The sequence below is a fragment of the Rattus norvegicus genome, chromosome 3 (genome assembly GCF_021556685.1).
Source record: "Rattus norvegicus strain SHRSP/BbbUtx chromosome 3, alternate assembly SHRSP_T2T, whole genome shotgun sequence".
NCBI classification, from domain to species: Eukaryota; Metazoa; Chordata; class Mammalia; order Rodentia; family Muridae; genus Rattus; species Rattus norvegicus.
The window spans coordinates 143127091-143140911 of NC_141536.1; the positions used below are offsets into that span (position 1 = coordinate 143127091).

The following is a 13821-nucleotide window of genomic DNA, read 5'->3' on the forward strand; positions in this document are numbered from 1 at the left end:
GCTGTAATTCAGGGGAATAAAGTAAGTAAACTGGAGAGCACAAATTGGCAGGTGGTGGCTTGAATCCAGTCGACAGGCATTCGCCATGTTAGAAAAAGAGAAAGACAGGAGGTACAGCTCAGGGGTTACCATTCGTCTCACATGTATACGGTCTTGGGTTCGATCCTCACCTCTGCCAAAGAAAGGTAAATAAATTAGTAAATCCTCACCCAGGGGGCAGTGCAGAACTGTAATACTAGCACTCTGGAGCCTGAGGCAGGAAGATCACAAGTTTGAGGTCAACCTCGGCCACTGAGTAAGTTGTCTGAGCTATACAGCAAGACCGTGTTCCATGTATGATGACTGCATGCTTTTGTTTGTTAGTTGACTGAGACAGGCTTTCTCCGTGTAGCCCTGGCTGTCCTGGAACTGGCACTGAAAACCAGGCTGGCCTCAGACTCTCATAGACATCCGTCTGCCTCTGCCTTCCAAGTGGTGGGATTAAAAGAAAGTGCCAACACCATCCAGCAATGGCAAATCCTTCAATCCCAGCACTCAGGAGGCAGAGGCAAGCAGATCTCTGAGTTCAAGGCCAGCTAGGGCTTTAGAGCCAGACCTAATTTTAAAACAACAAACAAACAAACAAACAAACAAACAAACAAAAAACCAACCTAAAAGTATTGCTAATAGTCTGGTGTGGTAGTTCACACCTTTAATTTTAGCACTTAGGAGACAGAGGCAAGTAAATTTTTGTGAGTTTGAGGCCAGCCTGGTCTACATAGTGAGTTCTAGTCTAGCCAGTGCTGTATTTGTGAGATCCTGCTTCAAAGGGGAAAGGAGGAAGAGGAGGAAGAGAAAGGAAGGAAGAAAGGGAGGAAGGAAGGAAAGAAGGGCTGGGAGTGCTTTCATAACAAATGTGAAGCTCAGGGTTCAATCTCCAGTACCACATTAAACCAAGTGGTGGTGCATGCGTGTAATTCCAATGTGGGTAGTGAAGGCAGGAGATGTGTACATGGAGATGGAGGCCAGCCCAGGATACATGAAACCCCATCTCCAAATAATAAATGTCAAAATAGTGAAATTAGAATAAACTGCAAATAAAACAAAAATTAAGGTAAAAATGCACTACAATGGGAAAACATGGTAGCTGCCAGGAATGAGGCGAGGACTCCAGCAGGATACTGGAGGTCTGGCCAGAGCAATACAACAGGAAAAGGAGGTGCATAAGGGGCTCAGAGGGTGAAGCACCTGCTACATGGTAAAAGGAGGGAACCAGCTCCCGACCGGCCACACGTTTGCAGTCCTGTGTGCACGCTCACACACAAAGCAAATGTAAAAAGAGAGCAGGAGGCGCTACAAGGCTGAGAACGGGTAAAGTAATGCTGAAACAATGAGACGGATGCATACAAATGTTCTGTTCTTCAGCAGCAATTCAAAATTCAATTCTCCACCGAGGCCTGGCTACACTGAGAAACCCTGTCTCGAAAAACAAACAAACAAACAAACAAACACAAAATAGTAAAATAAAATTTAAGTGTGGGCATTTCACTTAAAAATCTGGGTTTGGGGGTTGGGGATTTAGCTCAGTGGTAGAGAGCTTGCCTAGGAAGCGCAAGGCCCTGGGTTCGGTCCCCAGCTCCGAAGGGGGGGAAAAAAAATCTGGGTTTGCAGTGTATCGGAATTGGGTTATCTGACAGTGGGGGCAGCAGGGGGAGCAGAGCAAGCCAGTCTCACGAGTTGGTATGTAAATGCAAATGACCCTTGGCCCTGCTGTGTCCCTGGCATTCCAACGGAAGGTTAGCTGTGTTTTAGGATATAGAAGTATTTCTAAGCTTCCATGTCTCAAAGGGGGCAGAATAAAAAACAGAACAAGGGGGCCGGAAAGAGCTGTTGGAGCCCCTCCCACCAGAATGTCTCCAGTCGCCTTGGCTGACTTTAGGCTCACCAGGTAGTCAAAGATATCTGACCTTTTGCTTCTCGTGCCTCCTCCTTTGCCTGCTAGGATTACAGTGGCCCAGCCCCACGCAGGTGTTTGACGTTCTGTGCTCAGTTTATATTTATTTTGCTGTGAGGACCCATAAGCTTGTTACCAGTGCCCCCATCTGCCCCAGCCTCTAAACTGGCCTCAGGCACTTAACTCTCTTAAATCATAGATACTAGTTTCAGCATTTGAGAGGCAGTGTGTGCGCTTATCCCTGTGAGCCTGAGGCCACCCTGGTCTACACAGTGAGTTCCAGGACAGCCTCATACATAGTAAGACAGTCTTGCAAATACTTCGTTTTGCTACTCGAGTGTCTGTGCATGGTGTGCATATGTGGGTGGCGTGTGCATGCCATGGTCCACCTGTAGAGGTCAAAGGGCTTCTGGGAGTCGGTTCTCTCCTTCCACTGTGATCCAGAGATTGAAGTTAGGATGTCAGGCTTAACAGGAAGTCCTTTCACCCACTGAGCAGTCTCGATGGCCCCTAGTTTCTTTGCGTTTCAGTTCACTCCTTTTCTCTTTCTCTCCCTCTCCTTTTATGCTCCCTGTCCCTCCTGCCTGGAACACCCTGAACTCAGGTCCCTTTGAACTGCCAGCCGTCCTGCTGATGCGGTTTCCCCAAGGGTGGATTATAGAGATGAGCACCCCACCCTCTGGCCTGTTTCTTCTGCAGCTAACTTAGAGGGTGGGATTGAGCATCCATTTAATGCCAAGCTACGTGCTTTGTACCTTATTTACACACATGGTGCTGGATTTTATTTTTTCCCGACAAGATTTTTTTACTTTGGAGGCTGACGAGTGGTTAAGAGTGCCTGCTGCTTGTCTTAGGAGTGCTGCAAGGAAACACCAAGATCATAAGCGAGTTGGGGAGAAAAGAGTTTATTCTGTTTACGTTTCCACAGAGCTGTTCATCATCGAAGGTGGTCAGGACAGGAATTCAAGCAGGGCAGGAACCCGGAGGCAGAAATTGATGCAGAGACGCTGGGAGGTGCTGCTTACCGGCTTGCTCCTCGTGACTTACTCAGCCTGCTTTTTTGTTTGTTTTTTTTCAAGACAGGATTTTTTTTTTCTATATACACCTAGCTGTCCTGGAATCACTTTGTAGACAAAGCTGGCCGCAAACTCACAGAGACCCACCTGCCTCGGCCTACAGCATGTCTTATAAAACCCTGGACCACGAGCCCAGGGATAGCACCGCCAACAATGGGCTGGGCCCTCCCCATTGACAACTAACTGAGAAAATGACTTCCAGCTATATCTCTGGAGGCGTTTCGTCAGTAGAGACTCTTTCCTCTCTGATGGCTTGAGCTTGTGTCAGTCTGATAAACTATTTCTCTTCCCGGTGCAATGAACCCATTCAAGTTAGATTAGATTATATTCTAGATTATATTGAGTGCGGGTTTATTGGGAAACTGCTCAAGGATCAGGGAAGTCGCCGGGGGAAGGGGAGAAGAGCGGGGTAAGAGTAAGAGAGAGAATGTGCAAGTAGAGAGAGGAGGAGAGTTCGAGGAGACCAAAATGGCTGGATTATGTAGGGAGGAGCCTCTGGGGGAAGGGCAGTCCAGCCCCTGGGCTGGAAAGTTCAGGGTTGGAGGCGGGATGGGTGTGTGGGTGTGTGTGTGTGTGGGGGGGGTGTGATGCCAGGTTGGGACTGGGGAATGCTGGGAGAACCTGGAGGTCAGGTCTGCTTTGGTATGTAAAATATGTGCCCCAGGGTCTGAAACCAAACAAGGTCAAAGGGAAAAACCAGCCAGTACTATGGCTCTAGCTGAAAACTTCAACTTGGTTCTCAGCACCTACGTCTATCACAACTATCCAATTCTAGGAGATTCCAGAACGAATTCAAGCCCTAGGGGATCCAGCACCATCTTGTGGTGTCTGTGAGCACCAGGCACACATATGGTGCACACCCACACACTCAGACACTCAGACACATAAAATCCGTTTAAATACAAAGTTTTGTTGTTGTTTGAGACAGTCTCTCTGCATAGCTCTGATTTTCCTGGATCTCACTATATAGGCCATGCTGGCCTCAAATTCTCACCACCATGTTAGTTGTTCTGACTGAAGAGCAGCCCTGTATAGGGATTGATCTCCCGTTTCTTTTCTTTTATTTCTGTGTCTCCTCTATTAGCATTCCTTCTAGGCTCCGCCCAACAGTTACCTGGCAACAGCCGGGTAAGCCTGGCTCGATATAAAAGGGTTTAGCCCCTCCCTGCTCTCTCTGCCCCTTCACCCTGACCCGGTTCTCCCTTTCTCCCCTTCCCCCTCCCCACCTCACGTGTTCCTGGCCAGGCACTCCTCTCTCTTGTCTTATCTCTGTCTTTCCGTGTCTGTCTTTCTCTGTCTACTTTCTTTCAACTGTCCTTCCCATCCCTAAATAAACTGTATTCTACTCTATACCGGCTGGTATCAAAGAGAAAAGGGATGCCTTAGCATGGGCCCACCGAGGCACCCCTCCCACAACATCCTTCATCAATCCCAATCTAACACGACAGAGACCTCTGCTCATAGACCTATCTACAGTGCCTAGAACTGTCCAGGCATCCTTCCGTCGACAGCTGTGGAATGAACAACACATTTTAAAAGAACAAGACCCAGGCTGCCTGTCCTCTGCTCCCACCACAGGGCAGCTAAGAGTGACTTTCCCCAGGTAGATTGTGCTGTGTGGTCTTAGACATAGTGTGAGAAAGGACACTTCTCAATCCCACCCTCTAAGTTAGCTGCAGAAGAAACAGGCCAGAGGGTGGGGTGCTCATCTCTATAATCCACCCTTGGGGAAACCACAGCAGCAGGACGGCTGGCAGTTCAAAAGGACCTGAGTTCAGGGTGTTCCAGGCAGGAGGAACAGGGAGCATAAAGGGAGAGGGAGAGAAAGAGAAAAGGAAATTGTCCCAAGGTGGAGCAGAGATTGGGAAAATGACTGAAGCAATAGCTTGCAAGTCTCAGTTGACAACACAAGTCTAGGTGGCCTAGGAGAACAGGTCAGACCAGTTTTGCCCCCCCCCCCCACTCCCCAACCCCTCCTGAAGGCCTCCAACACAGGTGCTCCCAGCCCCCCACAGCTTCAAGACTGTCCTTGTTCTCAGGGGCCTAAGAGTTTCATGGAGGGTGACAGGGTCTGCACTCAGAGTCAAGGGTCTGACAGTCTCTGGGGGTGTTTGGGGTACGTTTAGGAGCTCAAGTCCTGAGACAGGCAACCAAGAGACTGAGAGGGAAGGTGGTCTCTCCCAAGGTCTCCCTGGAACCAGGCTCCCAGGCCATTGTTACTTCTGTCCCTTCATTGACCCATTTAACAAGTAGTTTCCTAGCTTTGAAGATAAGTCATAAACACAGTGATCTGTATCATCCATCCTTTGTGGGGTAAAAAATGAACACAGTAAGTACATCAATTTTGTGGTTAGTGGTAAAGTAGAAAGGAATAAAAGGGGAGTGTGTGGAGGGAGGGGCCTGGAGGGGGAGGGCGGGGAGGGTGGTCGATATCATCAAAGGACGCTCTGTGTGTGTGTGTGTGTGTGTGTGTGTGTGTGTGTGTGTGTGTGTGAGAGAGAGAGAGAGAGAGAGAGAGAGAGAGGTGTCTCGCTGTGTGTGTATGTGCGAGGTGTCTGTATGTGTGTGTGTGTGTGAGAGAGAGAGAGAGAGGTGTCTGTGTGTGTGTATATATGTGACAGAGAGAGAGAGAGGTGTCTCTGTGTGTATGTGTGTGTGTGTGTGTGTGTATGTGACAAAGAGAAAGAGAGAGAGAGAGAAGAAGGGAGAGTACCTGAGTCCTGAGTCTCTGGTGCAGCCTAGACAGACATCATATACAGAACAGTTTGCTTGTTTATATATGTGTGCCTATATGCCTGTGGAGGACAGAAGATGGCCTCCCATCCCGGGGAACTGCAATTACAGCTGGTTGTGAGCCTCTATTCACACGGCAAACATGGGTGTCGGGAACTGAACTCTGTCGTAGGCAAGGACTTCAGATGTTCTACCCTCTGAGCTACCTCTCCAGACCCTTTTAGGAGTTTTTGCTCTGTTGGGGATTCAACCAGGACCTTGTGTGTGTCAGGCAATGATTCTGCCACCACTGAGCTACACCCCAAACTCAAAAGGGATTTGGTATTGAGATGGGGGCAGGGTTCGTGTCCCCCAGGCTGGCCTTGAACTTGATATATGGACAGGAGTGGGTTTGAATTCCTGATCCCTCTGCCTTGGATTAGAAATAAGCACCACTCTGCTTAGTTTTTGTTTTGCTTTTCTTTTTAAGCCTTCCTTGGTTGCCTTGTGCAGAAGGCAAGGGGCACAGATGAAGGAGCACAGCCTGGGGAAAGGGGCAGCCGCAGCTCCTGTGGTACCTTAACGAGTGACAATAAGCTTGGTGCTTCAGGGATGTAACATTTTTTTGTATAGTTTTGTAGGTCAGAAGTTCATAATGCTTCTAGCTAAAGTCAAGGGCTGCGTTAATACCAGGGACTTGAGTGGAGGGCAAATCTAGCCGTTGCTTTTCTGTCTTAAAAACAAAAACCGTGGGCTGGAGAGATGGCTCAGTGGTTAACAGCACCGACTGCTCTTCCAAAGGTCCTGAGTTCAAATCCCAGCAACCACATGGTGGCTAACAACCATCTGTAATGAGATCTGATGCCCTCTTCTGGTATGTCTGAAGACAGCTACAGTGTACTCATATATAATAAATGAATAAATAAAATATTTAAAAAAAAAACAAAAAAAAACAAAAACCGTGTTTTATTTACGCATGTGGGTGTGAACTCAGGCCCTCTGGCTTGGCTGAAAGTTCCTTTATCTACTGAGTTATCTCTGAATTCCTTTTTTTTTTTTTTTTGGTTTTTCAAGACAGGGTTTCTCTGTGTAGCCCTGGCTGTCCTGGAACTCACTTTGTAGACCAGGCTAGCCTTGAATTCACAGAAATCTGCCTGCCTCTGCCTCCTGAGTGCTGGGGTCAAAGACATGTGTCACCACCACCCGGGTTTTTCCTTTTTTTAAAAGATTTATTTATTTATTCTATGTAAGTGACTGTAGCTGTCCTCAGACACACCAGAAGAGGGCATCAGATTTCCTTACAGATGATAGGAGCCACCATGTGGTTGCTGGGATTTGAACTCAGGACCCCTGGAAGAGCAGTCAGTGCTGTTAACCACTGAGCCGTCTCTGCAGCCCTTCTGGATTGTTTTTTTTTTTTTTTTTTTCTTTTCTTTTTTTTGGAGCCGGGGACTGAGCCCAGGGCCTTGCACTTGCTAGGCAAGCGCTCTACCACTGAGCTAAATCCCCAACCCCCCTTCTGGATTGTTAAAGTCAGCATTTCTTGGTTGCCTGGCTTCATCTTCAAAGCCAGGAGGAGCCTCGTGCGTTCCGATCCTCTTTGTGATCACACCATGCCTAACTGGATAATCCAGACTGCTGTTCCTCTCAAACCCTCTGAGGGCTTCTGGGGATAGGCATCTTCACAGGGCTACTGCAGGAGTCCAAGCAAGAGGTGGTGGTGACCTGGCGTGGAGTGACAGCAGTGAAGAGCATGACAAAGAGGTGGGGCTCTGGGTTGCTTTGAGGATTGAGACCACGGAATGTTGCCTTCCGTCCACCAGAGTGTAGTGGGGAGGGTGTCTCTCTGGGCAAAGGTCATCTCCTGGAGCCTGTGGACCAATCCAGGGTGCTGTCACTTGGTTTACAGAGACTCGGTTGAACCCAGCATTGCTTTTTTTTTTTTTTCCGGAGCTGGGGACCGAACCCAGGGCCTTGCGCTTGCTAGGCAAGCGCTCTACCACTGAGCTAAATCCCCAACCCCCCTTTTTTTTCTTTATTAACTTGAGTATTTCTTATTTACATTTCAATTGTTATTCCCTTTCCCCGTTTCTGGGCCAACATCCCCCTAACCATCCCCCTCCCCTTGTACATGAGTGTTCCCCTCCCCATCCCCCCCCAGTGCCACCCTCCCCCCCAGTAATCACGTTCACTGGGGGTTCAATCTTAGTAGGATCAAGGGCTTCCCCTTCCACTGGTGCTCTTACTAGGCTATTCATTGCTACCTATGAGGTTGGAGCCCAGGGTCAGTCTTGCTTTAAGAAGAGATCTCCTCCAGCACACATGTCCCTCTCACCCTTCAGGTTCTGCTGGGTCAGGTCTGTCCTGTCCCCATCCCAATTCTCCAGGGAGGTCATTACACACACACACACACACACACACACACACACACACACACACACACTTGAGATAAGGTCTCTCTACGTAGCCCTGTGAGACCTAGAACTCATTCTATGGACCAGGCTAGTCTCATACTCAGAGAGACCCGACTGCCTCTGACTCCTGAGTGCTGAGATTAAGGATGTATGTAGGCTAGTTTACCTGGCATAAATAAATTATTTTGGATGTGGAAGAAAAGCTTTGTAGGGTTCAATCCCTAGCACTGAAAATAATAAAGAAAAAAGATGCCTCACTGGGCATGGTGGTTCACGTCTGTAATTCCAGCACTTGAAAGGTGAAGGCAGAAAGATTGCTGTGTTTGTGCCCTGCCCAGTTCTTTCGTTCGGGGGTAACCCGTGCTGTGCTCACTATTTTCACACACTTTAAATAAAAACAATTCTTTTAGTACATAGGCGTTTTGCACACATGCATATATTTTACGACATGTGCATCTGGTGTCTGAGGAGGTCAGAAGAGGGTGTTGGATCTCCTGGGGCTGGGACTGCAGTTGTAAGCCACCACACCGGTGCTGGGAGAGCAGCCAGTGCTCCGGCCCTGGCTTTCACTTGGCTTTTATGGAGGTGTTAGAAGTTAAGAAAAACTTTCAAAAGAACCTGCACTTGAACCAAAGATCAGAGGAACAGAGCCGCACCTCTCCAGTATTTAACCAACGCACTCTGTGTACACCGTGGCAGTTTCCTCCTCAGGCAAGATGGAGGTTCTCCTTGTGTCAGCATGGATGTCTCAGTTTTAATTCTCCTTCTCTTCCTCCTCCTCCTTCATCTTCTTTTTGAGACTGAGATAGAATTTTGCTACGAAGGCCACACTAGCCTGAAACTCGTGGTCTCCCATGCCATCTACTATAGACAGACACTGCCCCTGGCTTTTGGCACCCTCTTTCTTTCTCTCTCTCTCTCTCTCTCTCTCTCTCTCTCTCTCTCTCTCTCTCTCTTTCTTTCTTAGATGTATTTATTTATTATACATAAGTACACTGTCACTGTCTTCAGACACATCAGAAGAGGGCATCAGATCCCATTACAGATGGTTGTGAGCCACCATGTGGTTGCTGGGAATTGAACTCAGGACCTCTGGAAGAGCAGTCAGTGCTCTCAACCACTGAGCCATCTCTCCAGTCCTTTTAGCACCCTTTTAAAAACAAAAGTCCCGGGGTTGGAGATTTAGCTCAGTGGTAGAGCGCTTGCCTATCAGGCGCAAGGCCCTGGGTTCGGTCCCCAGCTCTGAAAAATAGAAAAGAAACAAAAACAAAAGTCCCAGGGTAGGATCAAATTCTTCCTCAGAGACAGATGCCAATTGTGTTGGAAGAGTACTCAGGTTAAATTCAAGCTTTCTGCTATAATCCCCCCAACATGACTTTCTAGACTCCCAGAGTGTCTGGCTATACTGTGATGGTTACTATGTTGTGATGAAGCACCACGACCAAAAGCAACTTGGGGAGAGAATGGTTAACTTGGCTTATGCCTCCATATCATTGTTCATTATGAAAGGAGGTCAGGACAAGGACTCCAATGGTCAGCAACCTGGAGGCAGGAGCTGATGCAGAGGTCACAGAGGGGTGCGGATTACTGGCTTGCTTCCCCATGGCTTGCTCAGCCTGCTTTGTTACAGACCCCAGGACCATCCGCCCAGGGGTGGCCTCACCCACATTGGACTGGGCCCGTCCCCCACAGATCACTAATTAAGAAAATGCTCTACTGGATTGTCTGCAACTGGATCTTTTCTCAGCTAAAGCTCCTCTCAGATGATCCTAACTTGCTAGGACACAGGACTCTGCAGTCAGCCAGTTTAGCTTGCCAGCAGTGCTAGCCTGGCAGCGAGGCCTGTAGCATCTGCCTGCTTGTTCAGAGGTTTTGAGGACCATGGTTCCAAACTGGCAAATGCTCTGCTCTGAGTGCCAGAGAGCAGCATGACTCAGGTTAAGTGGTGAAGGGGCAGACTGCTTAGATCCAAATGGCTTGTGCCATCGTGATGCTTCACAGATGGTTTCTTTAAAAAAGGAAAAAAAAAACAACAACAAAACAAACAAACAAACAAAAAACCACTTTGATAAAACATTACAATTTTTCCATTAGAGAACAGATACAAAAGTGACTTACGAAACATGGTGCTAGAAACATTGCCCCTCGGCCAAAGTTTGGGTTTCATGGATGCCAGCTTAGCTTTGAGCTTCTTATTTAGCAGAGAATTGGGGGCTCTCTTGCGAAGAGAGACCTTGGTTTGGGGCTCCAGACCTCTTGCCTTTGCTTCAAAGTGGTGAGAATACAGGCATGCCTGCCCCCACACCTCACCTTTCCGATGACTTTCAGAGTGCTACGGCCTCCTGGTTCAGTAACAATTGATGATCAGAATGCCTGGAAAACGCAGAGCAGAAGACCCCAGAGGCTGAGGCAGAAAGAGGATATGTTTGAGGCTAGCCAGGGCTACCTACATAAGATCTTGTCTTACAACAAAACAGAAATTGTCATAGGTCCTCCTCAAAGTGTTTATGAGTGATTTTTCCCCCCTTGTGGCTAATGTCTAGCCAAGCTGACCTAGAACTCACTCTGGCCCAGGTAGGACTTGAACTCACGACAGTCCTCTTATCTCAGCCTCTCAAGATCTGAGATTACAGGCATGAATTGCCAAGCCCTGTTTAAAATACACATCTTTGAGCGCCCGTAGCCGGTTGGGCCCCTACCCATTGTATTTCCTGTCTCACCCACAAACGCTTTTAAGAGGACCTGTGACGATTTCAAGTTTACAGCTTTGGGAAGTGAGAGAAAGTAACTGCCTAAGTGAATCGTCAATATTCAAGGCTGATTTTGAAACTTTGCTGTTGAATTTCACTGCTAAGGTGGTTAGTCTATCTTAGGTCTCAGATGGCCTCTTAGGTGAATAAAGAGAATGACAGATCATACAAGTAGAGAGGACCGACTGGGCTGGTAAGGTAAGCTAGACAGGCAGTTTCCTGGGCTTGATTCACTTACGTATAAAACAGGAACAGCACAAACCCAATACTTCAGAAGTAGAGGCAGGCCAGTCTCTGCTCCTTAGGAAGTTCAAGGTCAGCCTAGGCTACATGAAAGCCTGACTCCAGAACAGACACACAGAATAGGAACGGCATTATTGGTGATAAACTGCTTATGAGAATCAAATGTGAATATGCAGGTAAAGCACTATGTTCCAGAGATCATAGAATATGAGCGATGTTGTTATCACGATTGTTTCGGGTGCTGTGAATTAGGTCCAGGGCTCTATCACGGAGTAGCACAACCAATGCCTCCTTTTGCAACAGTTATTTTTCCTGTTCTTTCGCCTCTACAGAACACATTCCAACGAGACTACATTTTCCAGCATGCCACATCGCCCTTTGACCTCGGCGAGACTAAAAAGGTGCGCCACCGTACGCCAGGAGCCCGAAAACTCAGACTCCCGGCATGCAGTGCGCGATCCTCCCTTAGACTCGAGGGGCTGCGGGCGCGTGGTGCTCTGGGAGCTGTAGTCAGCGGCGCGTTGCCCTGACGCCGGCCGGGCCCGGGCGTGGGGGCCTGTGGGAGGTGGCGCGGCCGGGCCCAGCTGCGGGGCGGAGGTGGAGGCGAGGCCTGCGGCTGCGGGGAGCGGCAGGCCGGGAGTGGGCGCGGGAGCCGAGCCGAGCCGAGCCGGAGTGGGCGCCGGAGGCCGGCGCGGCGAGCAGCAACCATGTCGGTGTTCGGGAAGCTGTTCGGGGCTGGAGGGGGTAAGGCGGGCAAGGGCGGCCCGACCCCCCAGGAGGCCATACAGCGACTTCGGGACACGGAGGAAATGCTAAGCAAGAAACAAGAGTTTCTGGAGAAGAAGATCGAGCAGGAGCTGACGGCTGCCAAGAAGCACGGCACCAAAAATAAGCGCGGTGAGGCGGCCCGGGCCCCATCACACTCTTCACTGGCTTTCCTAAGGCTCCCCCAGGCCTGGACTTCACTTTGTCTAACTCGTTTCGGGGACCCTTTCGACTCTGGAACTCTCTGGCCAGACTTCTTTCGTTGCCTGTCCGAGCCCGAAATCCCTTTCCATCTGACTCCTTCTCTGTCTCCTTGAGCGAGTTCATTTCCATCATCAGACTCCCTTCAAACTCTCCCTACCATGTCAGGCCTCTTCTGACCCAGATCTTACAGCACTTTAACTCCGTGCTCGGTCTGTTCCACTCAATTCCATTGTGTTTTCTCTTTGGCCTCAGCCATTTTCCCAGCCACTGCGTCCACCCCCACCTTGGTTCATTTCTTTGCCCCACCCTATCATTTATGTGTTTCTTGTCCACCTCTGCCCTCTCCTGAGCCCTTGATGACGTCTGAGTTGCCTCCTGCCTCCGATTTAGGAATCTACTTGAAAAACCTCCTTTATGGAGAGAAAAGAGAATTGGGGAGTGAGGAGACCCTCTGGTACCCGCCCGCTCTATTCACTTGTTGAGTGTACTTGAACAAGTTTGAGTTCCACATTCACCTGCTGGGATCTGGCCCTCTGTGAGACCTAAGAGTCGATAGCTCTGTAATTCTCAGAGCTTCCGTGTTGTCAGCCTTCCCCTCTTGTGACTCACCACTTACTTCCCTGTTCCTCCTGAACCAGAAATAGGGAGGACTCTGCCTCCATTGGCCCTGTCCTGTTGTTGATTGGTACTTGAAGGCTTCTTTGCTTCCTGTCTAGGAAGTGCCTTGTAGTTTTCCTAAGTGAGATGAGTGTGACAATGCTTCATGGGCTGTAAAGAAAGTCAAAATGCTCTGTGTGTTTTTCTCACAGCAGTGTGAGCATGAATCATATCATCACGGTTCTTCCCTTGAGAGTGGGCCAAAGGTGAGAGATGGAGGGGTTTAGGAATCATACAAACAAGTATTTAACCCATAAGGTTACCAGGGAAATTTGTTCCGGGATTGTGAACTCTAATGGATTTACCCTCCTGAGAGTGCTTACAATATCCAGTACATAGTAGGGGCTTAACTAACATGGTAAACATTTGCTGCTTGATTTTGTCTCATAGTGTAATAGCCTGTCTTGAGGGAATGTTCCTCTGTCAATATAATAGCAAACATTCTGGGTATTCTGAGCTCCCAGGACATTCAGTCATAAAGGGATCTCCAACAGGGTCTACTTTAAAGAAAAGGTACTTACTACTGTGCCTGACCCTGAAGGCCTGTAAGCTCAGACCTGGGAGGTAGAGGCAAGAGTGTCAAGGTCATCCTTGTTTACAGAGACATTTCAAGGCTAGCTGGGTAGACGAGAGAGACACCTTTTCTAAGAGAGAGATGGTGGGGGTGGTGGGGACAGTAAGTGAAGAAACTGACCGTTTTGGAGATGTTCGTGATGAGTACTAATTACAGCTAACGCGCTGGTTCATAGGGAGCACTGCTAGTTTGATAGGTTGGTCGGGGTAATCTCTTTGAAAAGTCAAAGTTTGAGCCGAGGCCTTCTGAAGGACGAAGCTTTGGGGGCTTTCTCTTGGCTGGGAGGATAGCATAGGAATAGCTGGAAAGTTGGCAAGATTTAAGAGATTGAAAGATCTTTGTATCTTTCTAGCGGTTGATGGGGAAGGGGGAAGCAAAGGGAGGGATAGGCCTTGGATTGTTAACCGAGTTTGGGTTCTAAGTGGTTGGAAATCTTTGAAGGGTGTTCTGAAGCAAGTCCTAATTATTGGTCATTCTTGAGAGTGGACCAAAG

The 13821-nt window shown here is 48.7% G+C and overlaps 1 protein-coding gene across 1 annotated transcript in view; it reads left to right on the forward strand.

The window, feature by feature from the left end:
• Nucleotides 1-11692: 11692 nt before the first annotated feature.
• Nucleotides 11693-13821, forward strand: part of Chmp4b (charged multivesicular body protein 4B) — a 40623-nt gene continuing 38494 nt past the window's right edge. Inside the window, exon 1 of the mRNA NM_001399657.1 lies at nt 11693-12025. Within this exon, the coding sequence (NP_001386586.1) occupies nt 11836-12025 (190 nt within the window). The 5' untranslated portion in view covers nt 11693-11835. The remainder of the gene's footprint in view (nt 12026-13821) is intronic.